Genomic DNA, 27,068 nt, shown 5'->3' on the forward strand with positions numbered 1-27,068 from the left:
AAAGCAGTAAATAGGGTAATGGGGTTTCACTTGTATGTGTTTTTAAGGTGCTGTCATGCAAGCTATGTCTACAAAGGTTTTAACCAAATTTGAGAATCCAGAAATATGATTTCTGAAGTATTTTGTATGCATGTCCTGATGTGTCATATTTTGCAATGTTAACAATGCACTAATGTTAAGATTGCACCTCTGTGTTAATATTTTTCACAAGTAACCTTTTCTGCTTTTTTAGAGCAATTCTGGAGAAAATGGGGAGCGTAACTCCCATACAGGCAAAAAAATTAAAAAATGGGACAACTTCCAAAAAAAAAAAAAAAAAGTAAGAAAGTTAATACACACGTCTTTGCTGAAATGTATTGTGATATTGTTGTTAACAAGCCATGGTTAATTTGCTCTGCCTTAGGATTGCAAGTGTCCTGGGACATGTGAGGGTGTGAGTGGGAAACCCACTGCTGAAACTTGGCCCTGGTTTGTCCTCATGGATGAGGTGGTGGGACAGAGGCATTGCACCAACCCCACTGTCCTCATTGCCTCAATCCCTGAGGACACACCAGGGCCGAGTTCAGCAGTGGGTGCCCACAGTGAGGAGGAGCCAGGGGCAGCAGCAGCACCAGCAGCAGCAGCAGCACGAAGGCGGAGGACGAGTTTTTGGACTTGATCAGAGAAGACATGCAATTACAGAGAGAGGCAGAGGCGAGGAGAGGGAGAGGATGGATTTATCTTCTTGAGAGAATGATTGAAAAATATATTTTTTTCTATATATTATTGTTTAACTTTTTTTCACTTATTTTTTTAAAGGGAAAGAAAAATTCTGTACATTATTTATTTTTATGCAACTTTAAATGTGTAAATAAAAGAGAATTAATTGTTCTGGACATTGTTTATTTTTGTAATGACAGTCATAATTTCTACATGAAACAAATTCTTCTATACTTTTTACATTTTTTTTTATAAAATTGGTAAATGAAAATCATTTGTTCTATAGGCTAAGTAAAAGTACTTTTCCCAACTATGTACAACATACATTAAACATCAAAATCAACATAAACATTTAAATTTACAGTACATAAAATAAGAAAAAATGATGTAGACTTTTATTGAGCTGAGCAGGGAGACCCTGGTGGAGCTGCTGGACCGGGATGGCCAGCACAATACAAACCCTGGTAAGGCCTCCTGCTGGTGGGACATCATCTGGGATGGTCTCCAGGGTGTTTGAGTGCATATTTCCAGTTGTCTACCAACAGGTTTGCAGGGCTGACTCAATTGACGGCTGCCATGTCATTGAGAGTTTTTTTCAGAAAGAGTATATTTCTGAAAAAAGTCATTTTAATAACTACTAATAATACCGCATTGGGGAAAAACTACAGCTGTGTCCCATATGAAAGGGCGCATCTGAAGCGCTCGGACCGGTCTAGCCTATGGAGGAATTATTCTTGTCGCCTGGCAACTGTGACAGCTGCCGATGACGAGCGGGAGTAATATTCAATATTCGGTTTTATATTCAAACAGGGTTGAATGTAATGTCTATATCTATATCTATATCTATCTATATATATATCTCTATATCTATATCTATATCTATATATATATATACACACACACACACACACACACCCACACACACGTATATATATACACACATGTATATATATATATAACGATGCGGAGAAAGGCAGGCGAAGACGAGGATCTAAACGCAGGGTGATTTAATAACACAAAACAGAGAACACAGAATTCAAAGAACAAAGGAACAAAACCTTGGGAATCACAGAGAGAGGCAACCATTACACGTACAACAACAGACAAAGTAACAAGTGAAACACAAGGGCTATAAATACACATGGACAAACAAGATAACAAGGGGGTGTGGCTAATTAGAAACACCTGGGAAGACTAATAAACAAGAAAAACTACAAAGGACTACAAAACATGGCACAGAACAGGAAATAACAAGTCCACACAAGAAAAGGGGAACACAAGACAGGAATCATGACAATATATACATATGTAGGAGGCGTCACATGTCCTCGGCTGGATGGCCAACATCGCCAGCTCTCCGGTCATCTCGTCTCCCAGTGTTCTCGCCACCCAGGTTCCTGCAGTCGCCGGTGCGCAGCCCTGAACACACACACACACTCTCGCTCTCTCTGCCCTGGGCCACAGTTTTATGTTCAGTATAAACAAACTAAAGAGAGACTAAACTAGGTTTCTTTCTTTTTTTCTTCCTCTTTTTCTTTTTTTTCTTTTTTTTTTTCCATACAATAATTATATATTGAAGCTTTTACATTCATGCATTTGGCAGATGCTTTTATTCTAAGTGACTTGCATTGCTTTCTAAGTTTACATTATATTCCTTTTGGATAGTAATGGCTTTTTCTAAAGGAACTACTAATTATTTGGATCAGTAATCTAAAGTGAAGATCCTGGTAATGACTCGTTACTGTTGGAAACTTTTCCTTCGTCAAAGCAGAGACCAGGAGACTTGGGGCACGTTCAAGTTCAAAACGGTGTGCAACGTTTTGCTACGGTTTCCGGGTTGAACGTCATGTTTCCTGGAAACGGCGTGCACCGGTGTGCAACGGGGTTTGAAATACGTTTTCTCTTGTTTGGTGGGTGTGTCAGAACTAAAGTCCAATCAGCAGCAACATGTATATAAAGCACACGGTATTAAAGTGAACTCGCACAATGGGTTCAAGGAAAGTAATTTACAAATGTCTTCGATTCAGCTCGGTATACACAACAACTGAGGATATTAGAAGACATGTTTGTTTTATTGTAAAAATATAGGTTATCAACATAATGATGTAGTTGCTTATATTTTTAGCTTCATTGCAAGTGTATGACATTTGGTATAGAAATAAACAATGGTAATTAAGTGCTTTTCCTAAAAAGGAGAAAGAAAATACAGGGTATTAAAACAGTATGAACTACAAATAAAGTCAGTATGTGAGGCTAAATAGATGCGTTTTAGTCTGAATTAGGTAAGATGTGTGCTTCCATTTCAGTTTCAGCAACCCCTTCACTCGATTGGGATGTTCTCTTTTGTTCTGGGCGGCAAGTGCAGTAACTGTAACATCGGGCATATTTTGTAGTATTAAACACATATTTATACCGACTTCATCAGGCTCCGAAAATTCTTCACAAAGAACACAAAGAATGGCCTTCTCAGCTGCCATAGTTGCAACTCTTGCGTCATCAGAACAGTGTGTTCAACGCATCACCGTTTCTGTTTAAAAAACGTTGTGCAACGTTTTGTCGGGGCTGAACGCAGCCCTGGTTCTTTCTTCAGCAGGATTCTTTATTGAGAACACGAGCTGTCGGTAGCTGCAGTCATCAAGTCTGACTAAGGAACGTTGCTTTGCAATTTATATACATTTAGGGGGAGGGATTTACATTGAGGTTGAACAAAGCATGTAAATGAAGTATACAGGTTTAGGAACCTGCCCTAGACTCTAGAGTGTTACCAATCCTAATCCAATCAGCATAACAATTCAAACGCATAGATGCTAATCCAATCAGCCTAACTATTCAATGACTGGGGCTGGGGCTCGGGCTCCAAGAGCCATTAAAGACAAAAGGTGAGAGTCTCCATGATCTGACTCGTTTAACTTACAATAGAGAAAACAGGTCTGGCAGGAATCTCTTGCTGGAAACTCGGTATTCATCATTTATACCTCAAATGCTAAAATCAGTCTACTAAACTTTCTCAGTTTATATACTATTGTATTGGAACCTAAATTAAACATTTAATAAATTTGTAATACAACATTACTAAATCCACCTGAAGGAATTACTGTCCAAAACCTTACAAAAAAACTCAAAAGTTTACAATGAATTCAGTGTTTAATAGGAGTATCATCTTTAATAGGAGAGTCATTGCTAGTGCATTACCATGATCTTCACTTTAGAATTAATTATACATGATGCATTATTCATATTAAATATGAACCTGTATGTACAGGCATCAGAGCAAATGAAAGTCTTATCTGTAATTAATTTAATTGTGTATGCTATTGTCAAGTTAAAGTACCTGTGTGATACAGCTGAGATATTTAATGTGTGTCTGTAATGGGTTTGTAGAGACGAGGCAGAGAGAGAATCCAAGTGTGCACAATTTTAATAGCAAAAGATAAAAACACAGATAATCCAGAACAGGAAAGAGGCAAATAGTCCACACGAACACAAAGGGCAAAACCAGGACATCCAGGAAACCCACGACCGAACACCATGAGAACAAACGACAACTAACAAAACATGACCGAAGCACAAGAGTTTAAAGGAAATCAAGCATGATTAACTACAGGTGTGTCTGATGACGGAACCACAGGAACTAACGAGGTAATCAAAGAAACAGAAACACAGGAAAGAAAATCAGACAATGGAAACTGAGAATATATTTCAACACAAAAGTCCTTATAAAACACAGAACCGGGATCGTGACAGCGTCCCACCTGTCATTAAATTGTCTTCAGAAATTCCTGTTTCTTACAGAAGCTCAAATGTGCTGCGTAACACGAGAATGAACCTCATTGGTTCTTGCTGAAGCTCAAACGTAAATGAATCTCATTGACAGAATTACATTTTTGGATGAACTAACCCTTTAAACTTAAAATATTTTGTTCTTTTTTTGCAGTTATTTTAGATACATAAACAAAAGAGATATTGTCCATATATACTCTTATTTGTAGGCAACTTAAGCACTTGGTTATTCCAAGAAAAACTTTTTATTCTAAGAAGAACTGCAAGGCTTCCACCTGCTGACCACAACACAGTTTCATGAACAATATTTTTGGACAAAAATCAGGCACAATCATACAAAAAAAACTGAAATTTGCTGACACTAATTTTTTCTGTGCATTTACATGCTAGACCTCTTTAATAACATGCAGTACCACTGATGGAGGTAAATTAATATTACTTTTCACAGATAAATTTTTTCTGTGTTTTACAAGAAGCATCAAACCAAGAGTCTAAGTGGTCTTTCACATTTCCCAGAGCAGCGCAATTAGCAGTTATCTTGCCATTACGTTGTTTTGGATTCCTGCTGAACCAGAACCTTTAAGAGACAAACAAGCAATAATACACTTACAATAATATTTTTAGAAAACAGTTCATGTATATTGGTATATTGATTAACATTCCTAGACATGATTACACAAGCAGATTTCTTACTGTACTCCAGTTTCAGTGAGAGTTTGGTAATTCACACAAACCCAGCGTCCTTCAGTGTCCAGATCATTGAGACCAATCCAGTGCGTCTCTTTAATTTTAGACACCAGAAAATCCTAATAGGGAAAATGTACGTAAGTGTGAAGGTAAATTTATAGGTTAATAGAAACCCTTTTAAAGCTTTGTTTTATTTGTGTGATCAAAATATATTCATTTCTAATTGATCTGACTTGCCTGTTCTGATTGGCTGGTTATGGTCACCAGATCGGCTCCTTTTGAAACACAGACATCTCGACTGTTCGACCAGTTCAGTTTATCAGAGCTGAATAAATACAGCTTTCCATGACAAGCTATCCAGCCATCCACAGAGAAATTACAAGACTGAGCTGTGAAAGATGAATAAAGTGTGATTAAACCTTCCATTATTATGACCGCCGCTAGCGTAGCTAGCGAAAGCGGTCATATAGGGATTGTCAAAGTTTTTTTTTTTTTTTTTTTTCGTCACCTTACTGAATTTTCCGTCAACGATACCAGGGACACCGAAACACCGGGGAACATGAAATTTGGTGGGCATGTAGCCCCACTAGACTTGTACGGAAAAATTTCGTTTGGTCCCCGGGGGCCACTCCCCCCCCCGCGCTGGGCCCCCCCAAACCCCAAAAAATGCAGTTTTTCCTAAATAACTACCTGAACCGTGGCACCGAGGATGAAGAATTTTTTATGGTATGTTGGTCTACTAGACTTTTACGAAAAAATTTCGTTTGGTCCCCGGGGGCCACTGCCCCGCGCTGGGGCCCCCGTGAATTTTTCGTCAACGATACCAGGGACACCGAAACACCGGGGAACATGAAATTTGGTGGGCATGTAGCCCCACTAGACTTGTACGGAAAAATTTCGTTTGGTCCCCGGGGGCCACTCCCCCCCCGCGCTGGGCCCCCCCAAACCCAAAAAAATGCAGTTTTTCCTAAATAACTACCTGAACCGTGGCACCGAAGATGAAGAATTTTTTATGGTATGTTGGTCTACTAGACTTTTACGGAAAAATTTCGTTTGGTCCACGGGGGCCACTTCCCCCCCCGCGCTGGGGCCCCCGTGAATTTTTCGTCAACGATACCAGGGACACCGAAACACCGGGGAACATGAAATTTGGTGGGCATGTAGCCCCACTAGACTTTTACGGAAAAATTTCGTTTGGTCCCCGGGGGCCACTCCCCCCCCGCGCTGGGCCCCCCCAAACCCCAAAAAATGCAGTTTTTCCTAAATAACTACCTGAACCGTGGCACCGAGGATGAAGAATTTTTTATGGTATGTTGGTCTACTAGACTTTTACGAAAAAATTTCCTTTGGTCCCCGGGGTCCACTCCCCCCCACGCGCTGGGGCCCCCGTGAATTTTTCGTCAACGATACCAGGGACACCGAAACACCGGGGAACATGAAATTTGGTGGGCATGTAGCCCCACTAGACTTGTACGGAAAAATTTTGTTTGGTCCCCGGGGGCCACTCCCCCCCCGCGCTGGGCCCCCCCAAACCCCAAAAAATGCAGTTTTTCCTAAATAACTACCTGAACCGTGGCACCGAGGATGAAGAATTTTTTATGGTATGTTGGTCTACTAGACTTTTACGGAAAAATTTCGTTTGGTCCCCGGGGGCCACTCCCCCCCCCGCGCTGGGCCCCCCCAAACCCAAAAAATGCAGTTTTTCCTAAATAACTACCTGAACCGTGGCACCGAGGATGAAGACATTTTTATGGTATGTTGGTCTTAAGGGCCCACATCAACCTAGCCCATAATCGATTGTCAAAGTTTTTTTTTTTTTTTTTTTCCTCATCTGAATTTTTCGTCAACGATACCAGGGACACCGAAACACCGGGGAACATGAAATTTGGTGGGCATGTAGCCCCACTAGACTTTTACGAAAAAATTTCGTTTGGTCCCCGGGGGCCCCTCCCCCCCTCGCGCTGGGCCCCCCAAACCCAAAAAATTCAGTTTTTCCTAAATAACTACCTGAACCGTGGCACCGAGGATGAAGACATTTTTATGGTATGTTGGTCTTAAGGGCCCACATCAACCTAGCCCATAATCGATTGTCAAAGTTTTTTTTTTTTTTTTTTTTTGTCATCTGAATTTTTCGTCAACGATACCAGGGACACCGAAACACCGGGGAACATGAAATTTGGTGGGCATGTAGTCCCACTAGACTTTTACAGAAAAATTTCGTTTGGTCCCCGAGGGCCACTCCCCCCCCTCGCTGGGCCCCCCCAAACCCAAAAAATGCAGTTTTTCCTAAATAACTACCTGAACCGTGGCACCGAGGATGAAGACATTTTTATGGTATGTTGGTCTTAAGGGCCCACATCAACCTAGCCCATAATCGATTGTCAAAGTTTTTTTTTTTTTTTTTTTTCGTCATCTGAATTTTTCGTCAACGATACCAGGGACACCGAAACACCGGGGAACATGAAATTTGGTGGGCATGTAGCCCCACTAGACTTTTACGGAAAAATTTCGTTTGGTCCCCAGGGGCCCCTCCCCCCCCGCGCTGGGCCCCCCCAAACCCAAAAAATGCAGTTTTTCCTAAATAACTACCTGAACCGTGGCACCGAGGATGAAGAAATTTTGATGGTATGTTGCTCTTAAGGGCCCACATCAACCTAGCCCATAATCACTCATTTGTGATTTGCGCCCCTCCCATAAAAAATTAAAATGCAATATTATTCTGCTTTAATCGCCCCTATCTTCAGTTGAGATGTTCAGAACTGCACCATATTTCATGTGTATGATTAACTTGACATCCTCTGGGGGTATGCTAAGTTTCGTAGAATTTCATCCATGGGGGGGTATAAAATAAATTCATTTATGTGCACATTTAGTGACTGTACACTCATCGGCCTGTAGATGGTGGTGTTGAGCGAAGGGTTGCTGGTTTAGGATGATCCTGTCACACACACACATGCAGGAATACAAACAAACGCAAGCATGCACACACACTGACATCCACACGCACAGACACACACCCATACACACATATACAAATCCACATGCACAGACACACACACACGCGCACACACATGTACGCACGCACACATACACGCACAGACACACACACACACAGACACACACATACACAAACACATACACACACACACAGACAGACATGCACATACTACTACTTTTTTTAGGTATATACATAAACACGCAATACAGCCAAATTGCTCCACGTCATTTATTTTTGTGGAAAGCCAGTGCAGGCCTGAGCGGCGGTCATATTTTGTAAAGTTAATCAAACTGGTTCCTGTGCAGAAATATTCACACTTTGTGTCGCTTGTAAACTGACACTCACCCTTGTAAAAGGACCGCCTGAGTGTAGTAAGAACATTCAACTTTTTTTTCATGGCTGGTGAAAAGACAACAGGAGAACAAGCACATAAAGTTTCTCACATGGTGAGTTCAATAAACACTCAACACTGTTAATGAAACATGTCTGTGCTCTACCGTTTATTAAATACAGTTTTCTCACCTGTGCTGTTGATCTCTTGAGCCGCCAGTTTCTTTGAAACCATGATGTGCTGCTCATTCAGTGATTCGAAATCAGCGATCTTATGATTATCTGATTAAAGAAAAAGCAGCAGTGGAAAATGTGTTTTTGAGGAAAGTCCACACAATCCAGTAAAGTTTGAATGGAGTTTGTAAATGAAGTCTTCAGGCTTAATTAATGGCAGTTTACACATTCAATATGGAGATTTATTTGACAATATTTGCCTGATAAAACATCTTTGCTGAGAAGTATGATTTCACAAATAAAAAGCTACTAAAAATTGTGTGTTCTAATGATGCTACATGTGTTAAATGAAGTATAGAATTACATACAGTAACTCAGTCAATACAACCCTGAACAGAGCAAAGATCTAGTATCAGTTATACTTACAAATCCTCCAGAGAGCGCAGAGACCTCCGAGAGCAAAAACAAGAGAGAAACCCAGAACAATCAGAAGAACTTTAGTCCACTTAGGAGAAGTGACCTCTCTCTCTTCAGTGGAGTTACCTGGGGTTAGATAAAAATAAAATAAAAAATTATATTTATTTCTGATTCCTTGAATCAGTCCAGTATTGCTGTCTGGAACTATTCCTGAAATTACAGATGACTCCTGAGAAGAGTTTAAAGTGTCAGTTAAAATATTTTTTCATTATAGTTGACTCTGGTCTGAATGTTTGCCAGTGTGATTTTATTGTGACCATTGTAACTGAAAAGATAAGAGAAAATGGAATAGAACATGTGGATATAAACGTAAGACAAAATGTGAATATTACCTTTAATGCAGTGCATGTGTATATAGCTTGTGAATGTAAAAGGTTCACAAAGTTTTAAAGACCAAAGTTCATGACAAAAAAAGTTTCTTAGAGGAGCTTGATGTGCTACTCTCATCCTTCCCTGAGGATGGTACTCCTCTCATAGTTCTTGGAGACTTCAACATCCACCTAGAAAAACCTCAGGCTGCTGATTTCCACACTCTGCTTGCCTCATTCAACCTCAAACGAGTATCGGCTGCAGCTACTCACAAATCAGGTAACAAGTTGGACCTTATTTACACGCGCTACTGCTCCACTGACCATACACTGGTCACTCCACTGCACACCTCAGATCACTTCCTCCTCACTCTCAACCTGCCTCAGAACACAACACAAACTCCTCCACAGGTCACCTTTCGCCGAAACCTACGCTCTGGGGCTGCTCGATTATGGAAAAATCATAATCACGATTATTTTGGTCAGTGTTGAAATCACGATTATGTAACACGATTATTTCACATGACTTTGGGAACGTGTTGCATTTATTAAAAAGACACCTTTCAACAATTCTTAAAAAATTGAAATTTTAACATTTATTGTACTTTTTGAACTACACTGTTAGACATTTTATCGTATTTTTGCGGTAACTTACTGGCAGCACTATTGCCAGTAAGTTACTGTAAGTTCCCCTTTACAGTAGCTTACCTGTAAATGTGTTTTACGGTCAGATGCCCTTACCGCAATTTAGTTTTACAGTAAGATGCCCTTACCGCAATTTAATTTTACAGTAAGATGCCCTTACCGCAATTTCATTTTACAGTATGATGCCCTAACCGCAATTAAATTTTACAGTAAGATGCCCTAACCGCAATTAAATTTTACAGTAAGATGCCCTTACCGCAATTTCATTTTACAGTATGATGTCAATACCGCAATTTCATTTTACAGTATTATAGCCCATTTTACACTATTTTATTATTTATACTTTACATGAATGCTATTGAATTTAATAAATTCCAAAAAAGTGACTTGAGTCCATGTACATCAGCATATTCTTTATTCACTCTCACAATCAATTACATCCATTTTATTAGGCAAGGCAGTTTTATTTATATAGCATGTCATACACTTTGGCAATTAAAAGTGCTTTACACAGTAAGGAATTAAAATAATCACAAAATAAAAGCAAGGAAAATTAAAGTGCCCCTATTAATGGATTTTTGAAAATGACCTTTCATGTAGTGTGTAACAGCTCTAAGGCCTCGTTTACAAGTGAAATGTAACCCAATTCAGATTTTTTGCTCATGTGACACAGATCGGATGTGTTCTATGACAGTGTAAACAGGAAAAAAAACCACGTGCATTCAGATATTTCGAGATCGGTATCAGGCCTCATTCATATGTGAAAATAAATCAGATATAAATCGGATATGTGCCAATGCGACTGTCATGTAAACAGGCCGATCGGATTTTCTGAGGCATTAGGCTACTTCTCCGCAGTTTAATGACAAGAGAAACCCCGATGCGCGTCTGCAAAGGGACGGATGGCCTGTCGAAACGTTGTGTCGTCATAGGAGAGGAATGTGGACAAACGTTGACACAACATATCAAAGGTTGGCTTGCTCATCCTAAAATTTCGGACCCACTGCTTCTCGTTAAAGCTTGCCACAATATGCTCCCACCAGTCCTGAGATCTCTCTCGCACACAATAACTGAAGCATATGCACAGGCTGCAATGATGGCACTTTTCGTCCTCCTCCGCCTCATAATCGTGGTGATGTTTGGCGAACTTCGCATATATCGCAAAGCTAGCATCAAGCATATTTCGCGTTCGTCCATCTGTGTAAGATAATTTAACCCTTTAAGCATGCGCAATATTTCAGATAGTATGGCAATTGTAAACACATGAATCGGATATGGGTCACAATTGAAAGAACGTGTAAACGGACTGTCAAAATAAAAATCGAATACAGCCAACAAATCAGAATTGGGCATAAAGACCTGCAGTGTAAACAAGGCCTCTGAGGCCTAATCGTTTTTCAAATGAGTCATAAGCCATTTAGTTGTGACGTCAAGACGAAATATTGTATTTTCTGGTGTCCCGGCCACGGCCGACGGTGCTATAAATGTAGTGCTGATGCCCACTGCCCAGTGCCCATCGCTACACACAAGCACAGCCCCTCACACGGGGCTCGCGCCCATAAATTCGACTCAGGTCGATCGCGCACCCAACATAGTAAATGTGCACATTCCCCAGTGCCACAAACACTATGTCACACGTGTCACGTGGTTTCTGTAAAACGAAACTTGTGCACGCTCGCTCTGCTCAGGCAGACAGCGCGTCAAAAGCAGTAAATGTGCCCGCTTCCAGCCCACACTTACTCACAGACAACGAGTCCCACGAGACTCGCTCAGCCCTCCCTCTCTCGGTTAAGCACCGTAGTGGGGTCGAGGACGAGCGCTCTGCCCGCTGTGATCAGCGCGCTCCCCGACTCGAATGTCACAGGCATAACGCCTACGTTACAGCACGCCGAAGCACCTCTGTCGCCCAGAGGTTTCGGAATGGGTGCTAGACATTATAAAGAGAGGCTACTCGCTACAGTTTTGTCGACGCCCTCCCCGCTTCACAGCGCGCGTCGAAACTACGGTGAATTCAGAAGTAGCACACCTACTTCGTGCCGAAATATCAAAACTGATGAGCAAAGGGGCTATAGAGCCTGTATCTCAAGCTCAAAGCGAAGGGGGGCTATACAGCAGATACTGTCTGGCAAGAAAGACGGGGGTTTCAGACCCATACTGAATCTAAGACAGCTGAACGAAGCATTAGCGAAACGCAGTTTCAGAATGCTTACAACCAGGAAAATCCTCGCGCATATTCGCAGAGGAGGCTGGTTCATGTCAATAGATCTGAAGGACGCGTATTTTCAAATACAGATAGCGTCACGTCACAGGCAATACTTGAGATTCGCCTTCGAGGGCCAGACATACCAGTATATCAGTCCTGCCGTTCGGCCTGTCCCTGGCGCCTCGTACATTTACGAGGTGCATGGACGCAGCGCTCGCTCCTCTCAGACTCAGAGGCATGCGAGTGCTGAACTATTTGGACGACTGGCTGATTCTGGCTCAATCACGATCAGAGCTCGTGGAGCACAGGGCCATTTTACTCGATCACCTCGAGAAACTTGGTCTCAGAGTCAACTGGACGAAGAGTTCACTGAACCCCAGTCAAACGATCCCGTTTTTGGGTATAGTTCTGGACTCACAGTCTTTGACGGCGCGGCTGTCGCCACAGCGCGCGCTGGACATTCAGGGCGCAGCGAGCTCTCTCCGCTGCGGCGCGACCTTCCCGCTCAGGGAATTTCAGAAGATGCTAGGTCTCATGGCCTCAGCATCACCAGTTCTTCAGTTGGGCCTGCTCCGCATGCGCCCCTTGCAGTTCTGGCTGAAAGCGCGGGTACCGCGCAGAGCGTGGATATCCGGTCGGCTGCGTCTCAAGGTCAATCAGAGCTGTGTTACAGCTCTAAAACCTTGGACAGCGAACGACTGGTACCAATCAGGTGTAAGCCTGGGGACTTCCTCGAGAGTGAAAGTGGTGTCGACGGACGCCTCCACCTCGGGATGGGGAGCGCTGCTCGAGGGCAGACCGTTCTTTGGCCTGTGGTCAGAACGAGAAAAGCTCCGACATATCAACTGTCTGGAAATGCTGGCAGTGGAAAACGTGCTGACGCGCTTTCGTCCCTGAATCAAGGACCATCACGTCTTAGTCCGTTCGGACAACATGTCTGTGGTGTCCTACATAAATCACCAGGGCGGTCTCAGATCCCGAGACCTGTACAGGTTGGCGGAACGCCTCCTGGTTTGGGCTCAGCACAACTTGCGCTCGCTGAGAGCAGTTCATGTGCCTGGGCTACAGAATCTGGGTCCAGACAGACTGTCCAGAAACAACATTCCCACGAGCGAATGGTCTTTACACCCACAAACAGTCCAGCTGCTGTGGGAGAGATTTGGCAGAGCGGAAGTGGACCTCTTCGCGTCCCACGAAAACGCTCACTGCCCCGCGTTCTTTTCCAAGAACGAAAGCGCGCTGTCCCAAAGGTGGCCTCGCTGTCCGCTCTATGCTTTTCCCCCCGTCTCCCTCCTTCCTCAGGTGATAGAACGAGTGAGGGAAACGAAATGCTCAGTGCTGCTTGTAGCACCACTTTGGAAGAACCAACCATGGTTTCCAGATTTGATGCAGTTAGCAGACACTGCCCCGTGGCCAGTGCCGTTGAGGAGGGACCCCCTCTCGCAGGCCAGGGGCTCGATTTGGCACCCTCGACCAGAGTTGTGGTCCCTCCACGTGTGGGTTACCTGCTGATCTCTCAGTTGGAGTGCTAAATACTATCACTCAGGCTAGAGCTCCGTCGACTCGACGGCTCTATGCTTCAAAGTGGTCGGTATTCTCCAGCTGGTGCACAGCTCGGGGATGTTCACCCCTCGATTGTGAGGTGACGGAGGTTCTCTCCTTCCTACAGGAGCTGTTGGATAAGGGCAGAGCCCCCTCCACGCTCAAAGTTTATGTGGCGGCTATCGCAGCGTTCTCTGAAACAACGCTCGGTCAGTCAATAGGAAGGAACGATTTGGTCATCCGCTTCTTCAGGGGAGCTAGGAGGCTGAATCCTCCCAGACCTCCCTCAGTCCCTGTATGGGACCTCTCTACGGTTTTGGAGGCCATGAAAGGTTCCCCTTTCGAGGCCATCCAGACGATTAGCCTCAAACATCTGTCATTTAAGACAGTGTTCTTGCTGGCTCTCGCTTCAGTGAAGCGCATAGGTGACCTGCACGCGCTCTCGGTGAGCCCGACGTGCTTGGAGTTTGGGCCTAATGACTCAGGAGTCATACTCAAACCTAGGCACGGTTATGTGCCAAAATCCCTCAACACACCGTTTCGGGCTCAGGTTATTTCCCTGTCTGCCCTGCCGGTGTCGGAAGAGGAAGGAGACTTAAGTTCTCTTTGCCCTGTTAGGGCTTTAAGAGCTTATGTGTCTCGCTCTGCTGTCTTCAGACAGACTGAGCAGCTGTTTGTCTCGTTCAGTGGACGTTCCAAGGGAATGGCTGTTTCGAAACAAAGCCTATCCAGATGGATAGTTGACGCCATAGCGTTAGCTTACACTTCCAGGGGTCTTCAGTGCCCACTGGGTCTCAGAGCGCACTCCACGAGAGGCGTCGCCTCGTTGTGGGCCTGGTCTAGTGGGATATCCTTACAGGATATATGTATGGCGGCAGGTTGGGCCTCGCCGTCTACATTTATCAGGTTTTATAACCTAGAGGTTCCCGCCTTACAGGCTAAGCTGTTGTCGGTGTAGCTGAATCAGTAGTCTGACTGGAACACTGAGATCGCAAGCGCAGCGCGCTGCCGACTGTCATATGGGCAGTATTGCATAAGACCCACATTCCCACATTAGTCAGGCTCTTGCCTTGACTATGTGATGTCATATTATCGCGTCTGCGGACGCTGCTATATATGGGGACGGAGGGTTCCCCCTCCTGTTCTAGGACTCTCTGTGAGTCCCTCTAGTGATTGTGCACTGTAAATCCTGGGCTTCGCTTCCAGGTTTATTGGTGTTTCATCCCTGCACGCACGGCGTTTTACATTGGGTTCCCGCAGCGTCTTAGCTAAGACGCAGTACGAGAGAACTCTCGTAAGAGAACGTACTCGGTTACTAACGTAACCTCGGTTCTCTCTAGAAGAGGGAACGAGTACTGCGTTCCTCGCCGTGCGTACAATTCACTCTGGTTCGCTTCGGCGATGAAATAAATCAAGTGAGTCAGCCTTTTCGAGCTACCTTTATAGGGCTAGGCCACGCCCGTTTCGGCGGGAAGTGGCAAGGAGGGCGCGAAGCGCCCTCATTGGTCTGATGTTGCATCAGCCCTCGCTCGATAGGCTTATGCAGTTGCCGCAGAGCAGCCAATGAGCGAGCGAGCTGTCTCGCCTATGGCTGTATGCTGCTGCAAATGCGCTTTACAATATTACAAAATTAAGGATAATTTTTTGCTTCAGTATTTTCGTGAAAAGAGACTTTTCCCGCAGCGTCTTAGCTAAGACGCAGTACTCGTTCCCTCTTCTAGAGAGAACCGAGGTTACGTTAGTAACCGAGTACGTTTTCGCGAGCCTGCATAATTCGGCACTAAATAAAAACTCCTGCGTTCTCCAGAGCGCGAAAACAAATAAGCACAAATATGCACTGGAGCGTTTGGTTTGGCAAATCTGTTTCGCCAATATATTATAACAGTATCAAGTAACAGTATCAAAGTAGCAATCTCTTGCTTGCGTTTGAGGGTGCATAGCACCCCCATAGAACCGGGCCTAGAGAGAGCGCGAGAGAGTGCCTTTGAGAAAACGCGCTAGGCCTAACTTACTTCAAAACGCCACACATTTAACTGACGAGTAAAATATGCCATAACTGGTCGTAAAAAGGACAGAAAACCTTTGTTTGTGTAAATATTAGATTGGGTCCATCTACTGGAAAAGGCAGTCAGTTAATTCTATGGCATTTAATGGGATATTAAAGCGGCAGTTTCGAGGAAAATTAGACTGTCCTGTGAGCTGTTATTAAAAGCCTATTAGATTTTATTATTTACTTTTTTCATAAATTTAGCTATATTTAATTGATATTGGTAATGGTTTACTTTGTAAAAGTAACTTATAAAATAAATTTATTCAGTAAAAAGTAGGCTACGTACCTCAGAAATACCCCCAGCTGGCGTCTAGCGATCCACTCTCTCTCAGCAGGGACGTCCGTTATGAGCGCGCACTCACGTGACGTCACACAAACCTCAGTTTACATTCTGCCAGGTTGTTGCGCGGGCTTTGCAACAATTTAAATTTTGTGAGGTGTAAGCAAAGTTTATATATATATATAAAGTTTATATTAATTTAAAATAAAATAAAAATACATTTATATCATTTATATTGCCTGTATGGGAACCAGTTGTGAAATATATATGTATGTTATTGGAGAAAATGCTAATATAAAAATTACTCTGGTCTCTCACTAAGAACTAATTTTAAATCCTTCCATCCACGTGTTTTTATTTATTTATTTATTTTATTTAACTTTTAAACATCCAGTGTTTGCATAGCTTAAAAATGAGAATGCAGATTCATGATTTTAATCTGCAGAACAAGATGGCGGGAAAAAATATAAAACATTATCATATGATATTTTAATATGCCTAAAACATAAATACAATATGCATATACAAACTTCAGAAAATCTGTCTTCTTCATTTACAGTAGAACTACTGCTTTTGCATAAACAGTAAAGTACTGTAAATTCCAAATACAGTAAGTTACTGTAAATTTCATAAAAAAATACCCATAATGCAGTGCATATTACAGTAGTTAACCGTAAATAATATAAGTGGTATTTTACTGGGCTTTTTTGCGGTAAGTAACTGTAAAATTACGGCAAAGTCTAACAGTGTATATTAAATAAATAATATAACAGATAATACTTCAATAAGTATTATCTGTATTATCTGTATTATCTGTTAAGTATAATTCCCACAGGTCTACCACTGTGGATGAATGTGGGAAATTCCCTCGCAAACATTGATACTTTAGCATGTAGATTGTATGGGTAGCCTAAATGAATCCACACAGATTATAAAATCAAATCAGTAATTTTAAAACGTTCTCCAAGACGCAATTTCACAAACCATGTGAGTGTTCAGTGGTGCTGCGTCTTCTCTCTCTCCCTGTCTCTCAAAATGGGTTGGACAAGGCAAGCGTACAAAACTACACTCTCACGTTTAGGAGTCGGGACATGATGGAATTGTCACTTGCACAATCGAAAATTACAGACCAGTATCTCCTCTTCCATTCGTCGCGAAAACACTTGAACGAGTTGTTTTCAACCAGATCTCTTCCTTCCTTACACAGAACAACCTCTTGGACAACAATCAGTCTGGTTTCAAAAGCGGACACTCAACTGAAACTGCCCTGCTCTCAGTAACTGAAGCTCTGAGACTGGCAAGAGCAGCTTCCAAATCCTCAGTTCTCATCCTGCTGGATCTGTCTGCTGCCTTTGACACAGTTAACCACCAGATCCTCCTGTCAATCCTAAAGATGAAGGGCATGTCGGGAACCGCACTCCAATGGTTCAATTCTTACCTCTCAGGTAGGTCTTTTAGGGTGTCATGGAGGGGTCTGGTGTCTAAAACCCAACATCTAGCTACTGGAGTGCCTCAGGGCTCAGTGCTTGGACCACTTCTCTTCTCCATCTACATGACGTCACTAGAATCTGTGATTCAGAAACATGGTTTTTCCTGTCACTGCTACGCAGATGACACACAACTCTACCTCTCATTCCAGCCTGATCGTATCTCAGCCTGCCTGGCAGACATTTCTGGCTGGATGAAGGACCACCACCTTCAACTAAACCTTGAGAAGACAGAGCTGCTTTGTGGTCCCGGCCAACCCAAAACTTCATCACAACTTCTCCATTCAGCTAGGCTCGTCATCCATAACTCCGTCAAGGTCAGCCAGGAACCTTGTAGTTGTAGTTGATGATCAATTGAACTTCACAGACCACATTGCTAGCACTGCCCGGTCATGTAGATTTGCCTTGCACAACATTAGGAGGATCAGGCCCTTCCTAACAGAGCATGCTACACAACTCCTTGTCCAAGCACTTGTTCTATCCAGACTGGACTATTGTAATGCTCTCATGGCTGGTCTTCCAGCTTGCTCTGTCAAACCTCTGCAAATGATCCAGTATGCCGCAGCTAGAGTGGTCTTTAATGAGCCGAAGAGAGCGCACGTCACTCCTCTCCTCACTAAATTTCACTGGTTGCCAGTTGCCGCTCACGTCAAATTCAAGTCACTGACATTTGCCTACAGAACAACCACTGGCTCTGCTCCCTTTTACCTAAACTCATTACTTATGTACCATCCAGAAACTTGCGCTCTGCAAGCGAAAGACGTCTTGTGGTGCCATCTCAAAGAGGCACAAAATCTCTTTCTTGGGCCTTTACCATGACTGTTCCCTGCTGGAGGAATGATCTGCCTAACTCAACCAGAGCTGCTGAGTCCATAGCCACTTTCAAGAAACGGCTGAAGACACATCTTTTTAGACAGCACTTGATCCAGTTATACTAACACTTTCTCTTCTTTTCTATTTTTTTTATTATAAAAAAAATGAATAATAAAAAATGACATGCACTGTGTTAGATTAAACTGAGAAGGGTCATAGCACTTGCATATTGTTGTCCTACTGTTAGTTTGACTGCTTCTATTGTTCTCATTTGTAAGTCACTTTGGATAAAAGCGTCTTCTAAATGAATAAATGTAAATGTTGCTGGTTACATGTTTACTGGCACAGTAAAATCTTCAGTGTTAAACTAGGGTGACCATACGTCCTGTTTTACCCGGACATATCTGGCCAGGATTTCGAGATCGCCCAAAATGCTCGGGATTCGTCTTTTGCTTTCTACAGTCACCATTCATTATGTTTACATTATTACGTTATTTGACACTGACACGTACGTGCCAGCTTTGCAGGTCATGCATTCTGATTCACACGGATCCCGATCGAGACGAAAACACAGGAATTTTCTTAGCAATGCTTACACGCACATCAACCGATCACTTGTTTAGCGTTCATGTAAACACTACATTCAGATTAACCAATCGGAATTAATTCAGTACTACTGAATCAAAAGGTGTACATGTAAACAAAATGAATGGCGACGAGAAAGCAAAAGCCGAATCGCGGATATTTTGGGCGATCTCGAAATCCCGGCCGGACATGACCTGGAATATGGTCACCCTAGTTAAACAGACACTGCTCAGTTTTCATATGGTCCCAATCTAGAGAGTAAAAGTAACACTTTTAGAGAGAGAGTATAGAGAGTAAAAGTAAAACTGAAGCAATGTTGCAGTTAGGGAAATAAAGAAGATTCACAAAAGTGATGATTGAGCATTAGTTATGACACCTGCAGTTAACAAACAGATTCACTGAAGATACACTCAAAAAAATGCTGGGTTGTTTCTGTAAACAAATTGTTGGGTTGATTGTGTTGGGTCAAAAAGTTGGGTTGTTTTGGGTACTGTAAACACATTATTGAGTTGCTCATGCTGGGTCAAATGAGTTGTAAGGGGGTCATTCACAAATAAACCGCTGGTTGGGTTATTTTGACCCAGCAACTGGTTACTTTTTTCATTCTTTGCGGAAATTTCTGGATTCTTCACTTCTGACCTGACTCGAGGAGCACGCCACTCGGAGCAGGCAGTGTTTTATGGTAAGTTAATATGATGTTTACCTATATTTTTAATAAGTTGTGGTGGTAGCAGCAAGCTAATTTCACTGATCAACATACAGTCTTTGATATGGAAGTGTGAGGGGTAACGTATTTATTCTGTGAAACATTAATTAGCCATAGCTAGCCGGTTAGAATTTTTGACAATATGCCGCATCGTTAAATCCTAGTTGAATTTAAACCAGCTATATCAGCAGCCTTTTTGAAATATGCAGTTTAAATTCTAAATTCATCATGTAATTATCGTAGGCCTATTCATTGTGGACGTTGTATTTAAAAGTGAGAAAAGCGTTTTGTATGAAATCCACACGCGCAGTTTCCCTCACAGGGCTCGCACGTAAAATCAGCGGGAAATGAGTCTTTAATGTAGGCTAGCTAGTGAGTTGTGAGTGAAAAGTCTGCTGGCGTAGTTTTAGAAATACTCGTCAGAAGAAATGACTGAGGTATTATTTGTAATTATTTTACATTCATAATATAACAAATATTTGTTTCTAATTTTATTAAGGCAATGAGACAAGAAATAACCCAGCACATGAGTAAGACTTAACCCAGCAAGAGGGTTAATTTCACCCACTGGTTGGGTCAAATGAATGACCCAGAAATATGGGTTAAATGGTAAAACCCAGCACTTGGGTCAAACCAACCCAGCGCGTGTTCTGTCCAATAGTGACCCAGCCGTGTGGTTAAGGTTGGGTTATTTTTTAACCCAGCAGTTTTTAGAGTGTAAAAGGAACAACATGAACAGAAAAAAGTGAAGAGATGAGTAGAAACACAACAACTACATCTGTCTTACAACCACACGGCCTTAGATGAAAGCAACAGCATATAAAATCTATATCTCACCAGAGGATGATTAACAACTCCAAAAACAGCATTACCATATTCACTTATTACAGACCAGTTTGGCTTTATTTCTTTCATTTGGTTGTACAAAGGTTGTTGAAGCCCATTGATTGGGGAGTTAATTCTCTCTCAGCGATTGTTGAAATTGCATGCTATCACTATTGTCAACAATATTTCATGCTATCACTATTAGGAGGGATTTGTAGGGCTGAGCAAATATGGGCAGAACTCCTTACTGCCCTAGTTCTTCATAAAGCCTTTTAAAGGTATACATGTGAATTAAACATGGCACAATGGCCTTCATCATCCCAGTATGCTAATGCCTATCTAGTACAAGGGTTTCATCAATATGCTGATTGAGGACTGTTGGGACACTCCAGGCACAGGATAGTTCTGTCGGGAGAGACAGAGTCGTTTGCACCTCAATGACACGTCTGTACCATTTGCTTCACAGGACATACTATTTATTTACTAGTGTGTTCTAATAACTATGCCATGTTTGGTCTCATCTGACAGCCTATAAACTGAAATAAATGGTGGTGAACTTAATAGAGATATTAAAGTATCCTAATGTACAATCTAGGTACTATTGGTTAAACATGCATTGAGGAGAATATGTTAATGTTCTTCCCCCCCTCTTGATCACTACCCATTTGCCTCATTTTAGGAGAAAGGATTTAACCCTGCCACTCCCGCACACCGGTGTGTAACCTCATACTACAAGAAGGGCTTTTACGGCCTCTTCTGCACGACAGTGCATTATTTGTTACAACTAAGTTTCTATACAGTATGTTGTTCCATTCTACTGTCTGTATATTTAAACATGTAACTTAATAAATAACTTTGCCTGCTTTAAAGGCTTTGAGAATCTTTCCTTTTATCCCTGATTATGTTGAAAGTTTGTATTGAACCGGGTTTTATGTACTTATTTGGTTCGCATATCTCTCTAGTGTGGACTGAGGAATCCTGCGGTACATCGTGTGTTGTACCAGATTGTCTTTTTATGTCCTGGAGTTTAAATCCCCTGTGCATCGCAAGCAGTTCAAACCGGTAGGTTGTTTGAATTTATTGTTGTTGCACTAAGGGTCTGGATCGACCATTCTAAGTTTTTGTATTTATCTTTTTAGTTTACAGACAGAGGGAGAGACGGTGCAGTGGGTTTCTCGTCGGGGCTTTTTGTGGCCGTATTCTTGTATGTTGACGTTTACACTACTGATTTCAGTTCAGCATTGTGCTGCAGACTGTCCCACATAGCAAACAGACTTGGCCCAAATGTGGCCTCATCATAACACTGCTGGTGTGTTGCCGGCACTGGCATGCATCATGTCAGCCAATTGTGGGCCATGTGTGGCAATGATGGCACTGCATGCATGACGGCAGACAACATTTGGGCCGATTGTGGATGGGCGGTGTGTGGCCCAGATCATGTCAGCCAACTGTGGGCCAAGTGTGGCAATGATGGCACTGCATGATGGCAGACAACATTTGGGCCGATTGTGGATGGGCGGTGTGTGGCCCAGATCATGTCAGCCAACTGTGGGCCAAGTGTGGCAATGATGGCACTGCATGATGGCAGACAACATTTGGGTCGATTGTGCATGGGAGGTGTGTGGCCCAGATCAGTGTAGCGATTATGGGCCATACTTTGTGTACTGGACAATTATAAGTATTTAGGCCGCTACTATATATTCAAGGATTGTCCCCCCCACCACCACAATTTTTCACGGGAGAAATAAAACAGTTTAAAGTGTTGTCCACGGATGGTGCAGTTATCAAAACTACGAAAGAGATGTAATGATTTTAATAATTAATAACAATAATAATATGAATTGACTTATGAGTCAGTGAAAAAAGCTATGTCCAGAAAAAATTATAAATAATTAATAAATATAGCATTTAGTTTTCAGCAGTGTTCACAAAATTCAATAATCATTTAAAAATTCCAAAATCCATTTAGCTGAACAAAATATACATTTTCCTAACATGACAATTGAGTTACATTTTTTTTTATTATTTATTTTAATTTGTTTTTATGAATTTCTAATAAAAAAACTTAATTCACATACAAAATAGTCTAAGTTTTCCATACTCTTTAGTTTAAGCACCACAAAATCATGTTAAAACTTACTATATATATATATATATATATATATATATATATATATATATATATATATAGGTTTATATGGTATAAACTTTCAACTTTTCTTGTCAACCCATCACGTTGCCACACAATCACTATTGTCAACAATAATTCATGCTATCACTACTGTCAACAACATTTCATGCTATTATTATTGTCAACAATATTTCATGCTATCACTATTGTCAACAATATGTCATGCTATCATTATTGTCAACAATATTTAATGCTATTATTATTGTCAACAATATTTCATGCTATCACTATTGTCAGCAATATTCCATGCTCCTGAATGCAATGACATACTGTACCTTTTATTATGTACAGTTTTTGGAATCAGTGACTGACAGCTGGATTTTGACACGTGAGTTCCCAACTGAGTATGAAAGTCTTTAAAAACAGCAACTTTCAGTTTTGAACTTTCATTATCAAATTGTTATTAACTGTCCCATTGAAAGAGCTCTTCACATAATCACTGTTATTGAACAAACTGCTTATGATTATGCTAGATTAGGCGAGACAATTTCTTTGATGCTTTAAAATGTTTTACCAGTTTACCAATGACATTAATTAATAATGTAATCATAACTAAAACAACTACAATTTTCAGTATTTTCAGCAGAGGGAGCAAATGTGTTATCGTCATATAATTCAATAAATCGTATGTTTTAATCTTCTATTGTTGTTCCTTACATCATTAAAGCTACAATATGTATTTTTTTTCACCACTGGGGACGCTAACCTCTTACAATAACAAAGGCGTAGATTGATGACGCAGTGAATAAGCGGAATCATTGAACTTGTCGCCATGCCGATGGATCTAATAATGTTTATGGTAAATAATGTTTATGGATGAGTGACTACATTGATGTTTTTAACATGACTGTGATATAAAGCAGGGCACAATTGCTCATGAGAGACAGATATCAGCGCCACACGTGAGTCCCGTGGATATAAAGGAATGAGGACATCTCATTCTACCGAACTACCCGCAAGTGCTGAATTAGGCTAATACTCAAACTGGTCAGTTTATGTAACAAATTAAACTTGTGAGGTAACACAGCGCTGTTTCACTTGGTCTCCACTATCACATTAAACTGCATTTGAATGTTCACTTTGAAAGTTATAATGTTATTCTATGTGTTAGTTTGTTGGCTGTATGAGACAGTTAGCTAGATCAACATTAGAATAACATACTGATCATATTCTAACATTTCATCATGTTGAGCTATATAACATTAATTAGTTTTATGTACATTTGCTCACCTGTCTAATAAAGTTCATGCAAGAGCGGCGTCTCTGTCAAGTCGAAGTTTGTCACGGACATGGAGCTCTCGGCATCTCGATAACGCCACGCCGATATTGATCCTCGTTTTAATTCTCCTTTTATCCCAAAGTCTGCTTGCCATGGTCCATAATGTTTGCAGGAAACAACAACAGCGTGAGCGTGCCGCTAGACATAAAGCAGTTGTCCACGTCTGTCGTCATGGTTACTATGGCAGTACAAGCGGAAACCAGGGATGACGCGGATATTACGTCATTGACAGGCGACAAGGGACGAGCACTATTTAAAATTGTGAATTTCTCTGAATTTACATATAGTAGACCTAATTAAACGACAAATTAAACCCAATGTACTATTTAAATCGATTGCTGGACATCGTAATGTTATTGCTACATACATCTGATTTATGATTTAGCATTGTGTTAGAAACGGACCCCCCCTCCCCCACCCACTTTTTAAAACAAAGTTACGCCACTGCCTTTAATGTGTTAACTATAGAAATATGTTAATATAGCAAAAACAATGTGTCACGATTCTGAGAGGGAGGATCCAGACGGGGTGTGATATCTATTAACAATAAAAGACACAGCACAAGATTAGTGAGGCGGGAACAAAGTCCAAACAATAGGGGCAAGAGGAGAACTGGCTGGTCTGGGATGAGACACCAATCGCGATGGCCAATGACGGAGAAAAGGCAGCGGTTCAGGGAAGCAGAGGCTTGACACTAGGTGATGAGACTAGACATAGCACCAGACTATCTGGAGGCCTGGAGAGTCAGAGACCAGGGAGGAACAGGAAGTGGGACAGGGCATAAACCCACACAAGACAAGACCACAAGAGATGACAAAAATGAGAAATGAGCAAGAATAAAAACTATGACTAGAGAAAACAAAAAGAAATAAAAGACTAGATAGCAACTCATTCAAAATCAAAAGAGAAACTACAATTAAGGCCTGGGAGAACTAAAGCAAAATAAAGACTGGAACTAGAGTAAAAAAAACACACACAGGAACAAAGAAAATCTAGAATCGAAAAGAAATAAATACAAGACTACGCTAGATTGTCAGGAAAAGACTAAACGTAGCAATAGCTAACAAGACCCATAGACACAAGCAAGCAAGGTGCACACAAAAGGCACCCAATGAACCAGCAAAGACATGAGGACAATATAAAGGAGCACAATATAAAGGGAGCAGCACATTCAAATGTGGTGCTCACAAGACTAGACAAGGGCTGAATCCGAAATTGCCCCCTATGCCCTCAAATAGGGCACTATTTAAGGGGACAGCCATTTGTAGTGGTGTCCGAAACCATAGTGATGTTATTGAGTGCATTCATTCCCACATTTCACTGCAATAACGAGTGTACAACCAATGCACGCTCAACAGCTGTCCGAATTTACTCACTCGTTTTCATTCACTCCTTCAAGTGAACTGTATTAGTGGACTAACGTAGGGAATAGAGATGGGCGATTTCGGATTTGGCCCAGGACTAAACAAGGGGGTGTGTGGTAACAGGAAACAAGGAGACGGGACGAGAGAAGCACATGGACAACACATACAAAGACAGAGCCATGAGCTCAAGCACAAGACAAACAAAAGACAAAACAGACAAGTCTGTCGGGGCAGGACCCTGACACAATGCTTGTTCCCAAAACACTGCTTTCATAAAGACAGCTGGCCTACTCACACTCAACCCTACAAGACCATGGTGATAAACCAGCTTCACCAGCTCCATTTTACTTGAGAACAGGATGAATATGTTAGTCCTGCAGCCAGACCAGCATAAACCAGCATAAACCAGCAATATACCAACACTATACCAGGAACCCATGCTAGTTTATGCTGGATTTTTCAGCAGGGTTGGTGTTGGTATCATCATGACTTAGACTTAGCTTTTTTATTTAAATGATAGTGTTGACAGCGTTTGATTCCCAGGGAACGTGTGAATGGATAAAATGTATACCTTGATGTTGCTTTGGACAAAAGCACCCGCCGAATGTGTAATTGTTGATGAACATAAAAAAAAAAAAAAAAAAAAAAACTTACACCATTACTATAGTGTTAAATCATTAAAATAGAAATGAATGCATACTGAAAACATCCCACCCTTACCATTGTGTCGAGAGCAGTTTTCACCCGAAGCAACTGGTGAAAGCGTGAAATCAGAATTTTCATAGATTGAATCCATTTCATGAGCCTGACAGAAGACGTGTCCGCTGAGACTTGAGTGCTGCTCGAGTTTGTTCAGAATAAGGAAGTCACATACAATGTCATCCTTATTAATACAGACTAGATGTAATGAAGTTATGACGCTGACAAACAAATTGGGCAACAACATGTTTGACTACCTCTAAAAAATAAGGTATAATTATATGTTTGTGTTCTCCAAAAGTGAAGAATGAGGCTGATTACTATAGATTTACAACCCCCAACATTAAGCACAAAATCTCATATTGTTGGCATTTAGATTTTGCTGCAGCAGATTTTGAAACCTTTTAAAATAATTTTCAACATAATTTCAAGCCACATTGTGGATTGGACGATGTATAGTATATAAGTTCATACATGACACATGCTGCATAGGATCATTCTGTGATACCTTTATATCTTTTTTTAAAAGCTTGATGCTGGTAATTATTCACTGCCATATAGATAGACGAGCAGGAGCTGAACATTTAAAAAAATATATATTTTGTGGTCTGAAAAAGAAAGAACAATATACTGCATTATAACAACACCAGGGTGAGTAAATGATCAGCATTTTCATTTTAGGGTGAACAAACCAACTTTGCTTTGTTTTGTTAAACCTAGACCTCAATGTTAGGGCTGTAAAAAGACTGAAATAATTGAAAACGAGTCAGCAGATTTTTAGTTTTCTGTAACATAATATAACATAATGGTATATAAAGACTACAGACAGATATATTACTGCTGTGTTGTTCTTTATGTTTCTACAAGACTTTTCCCTGTTTTCATATCTTCAGATGTCTCACACAATCATATTGATATTGGATCAGATGCAGTAATAAAATATCAT

At 41.5% G+C, this 27,068-nt stretch overlaps 1 protein-coding gene across 1 annotated transcript in view; it reads right to left on the reverse strand.

Moving 5' to 3' along the window:
- Positions 1-4,105: 4,105 nt before the first annotated feature.
- Positions 4,106-27,068, reverse strand: part of LOC311093554 (CD209 antigen-like protein C) — a 106,026-nt gene continuing 83,063 nt past the window's right edge. The window contains exons 5-6 of the mRNA XM_084131042.1: positions 5,173-5,285; positions 4,106-5,056 (exon numbers count right to left, since the gene is read on the reverse strand). Coding sequence (XP_083987168.1) covers positions 4,915-5,056; positions 5,173-5,285 — 255 coding nt within the window. The 3' untranslated portion in view covers positions 4,106-4,914. The remainder of the gene's footprint in view (positions 5,057-5,172; positions 5,286-27,068) is intronic.

Source organism: Abramis brama (assembly GCF_963993115.1).
Source record: "Abramis brama genome assembly, chromosome: 12".
Lineage (NCBI taxonomy): Eukaryota > Metazoa > Chordata > Actinopteri > Cypriniformes > Leuciscidae > Abramis > Abramis brama.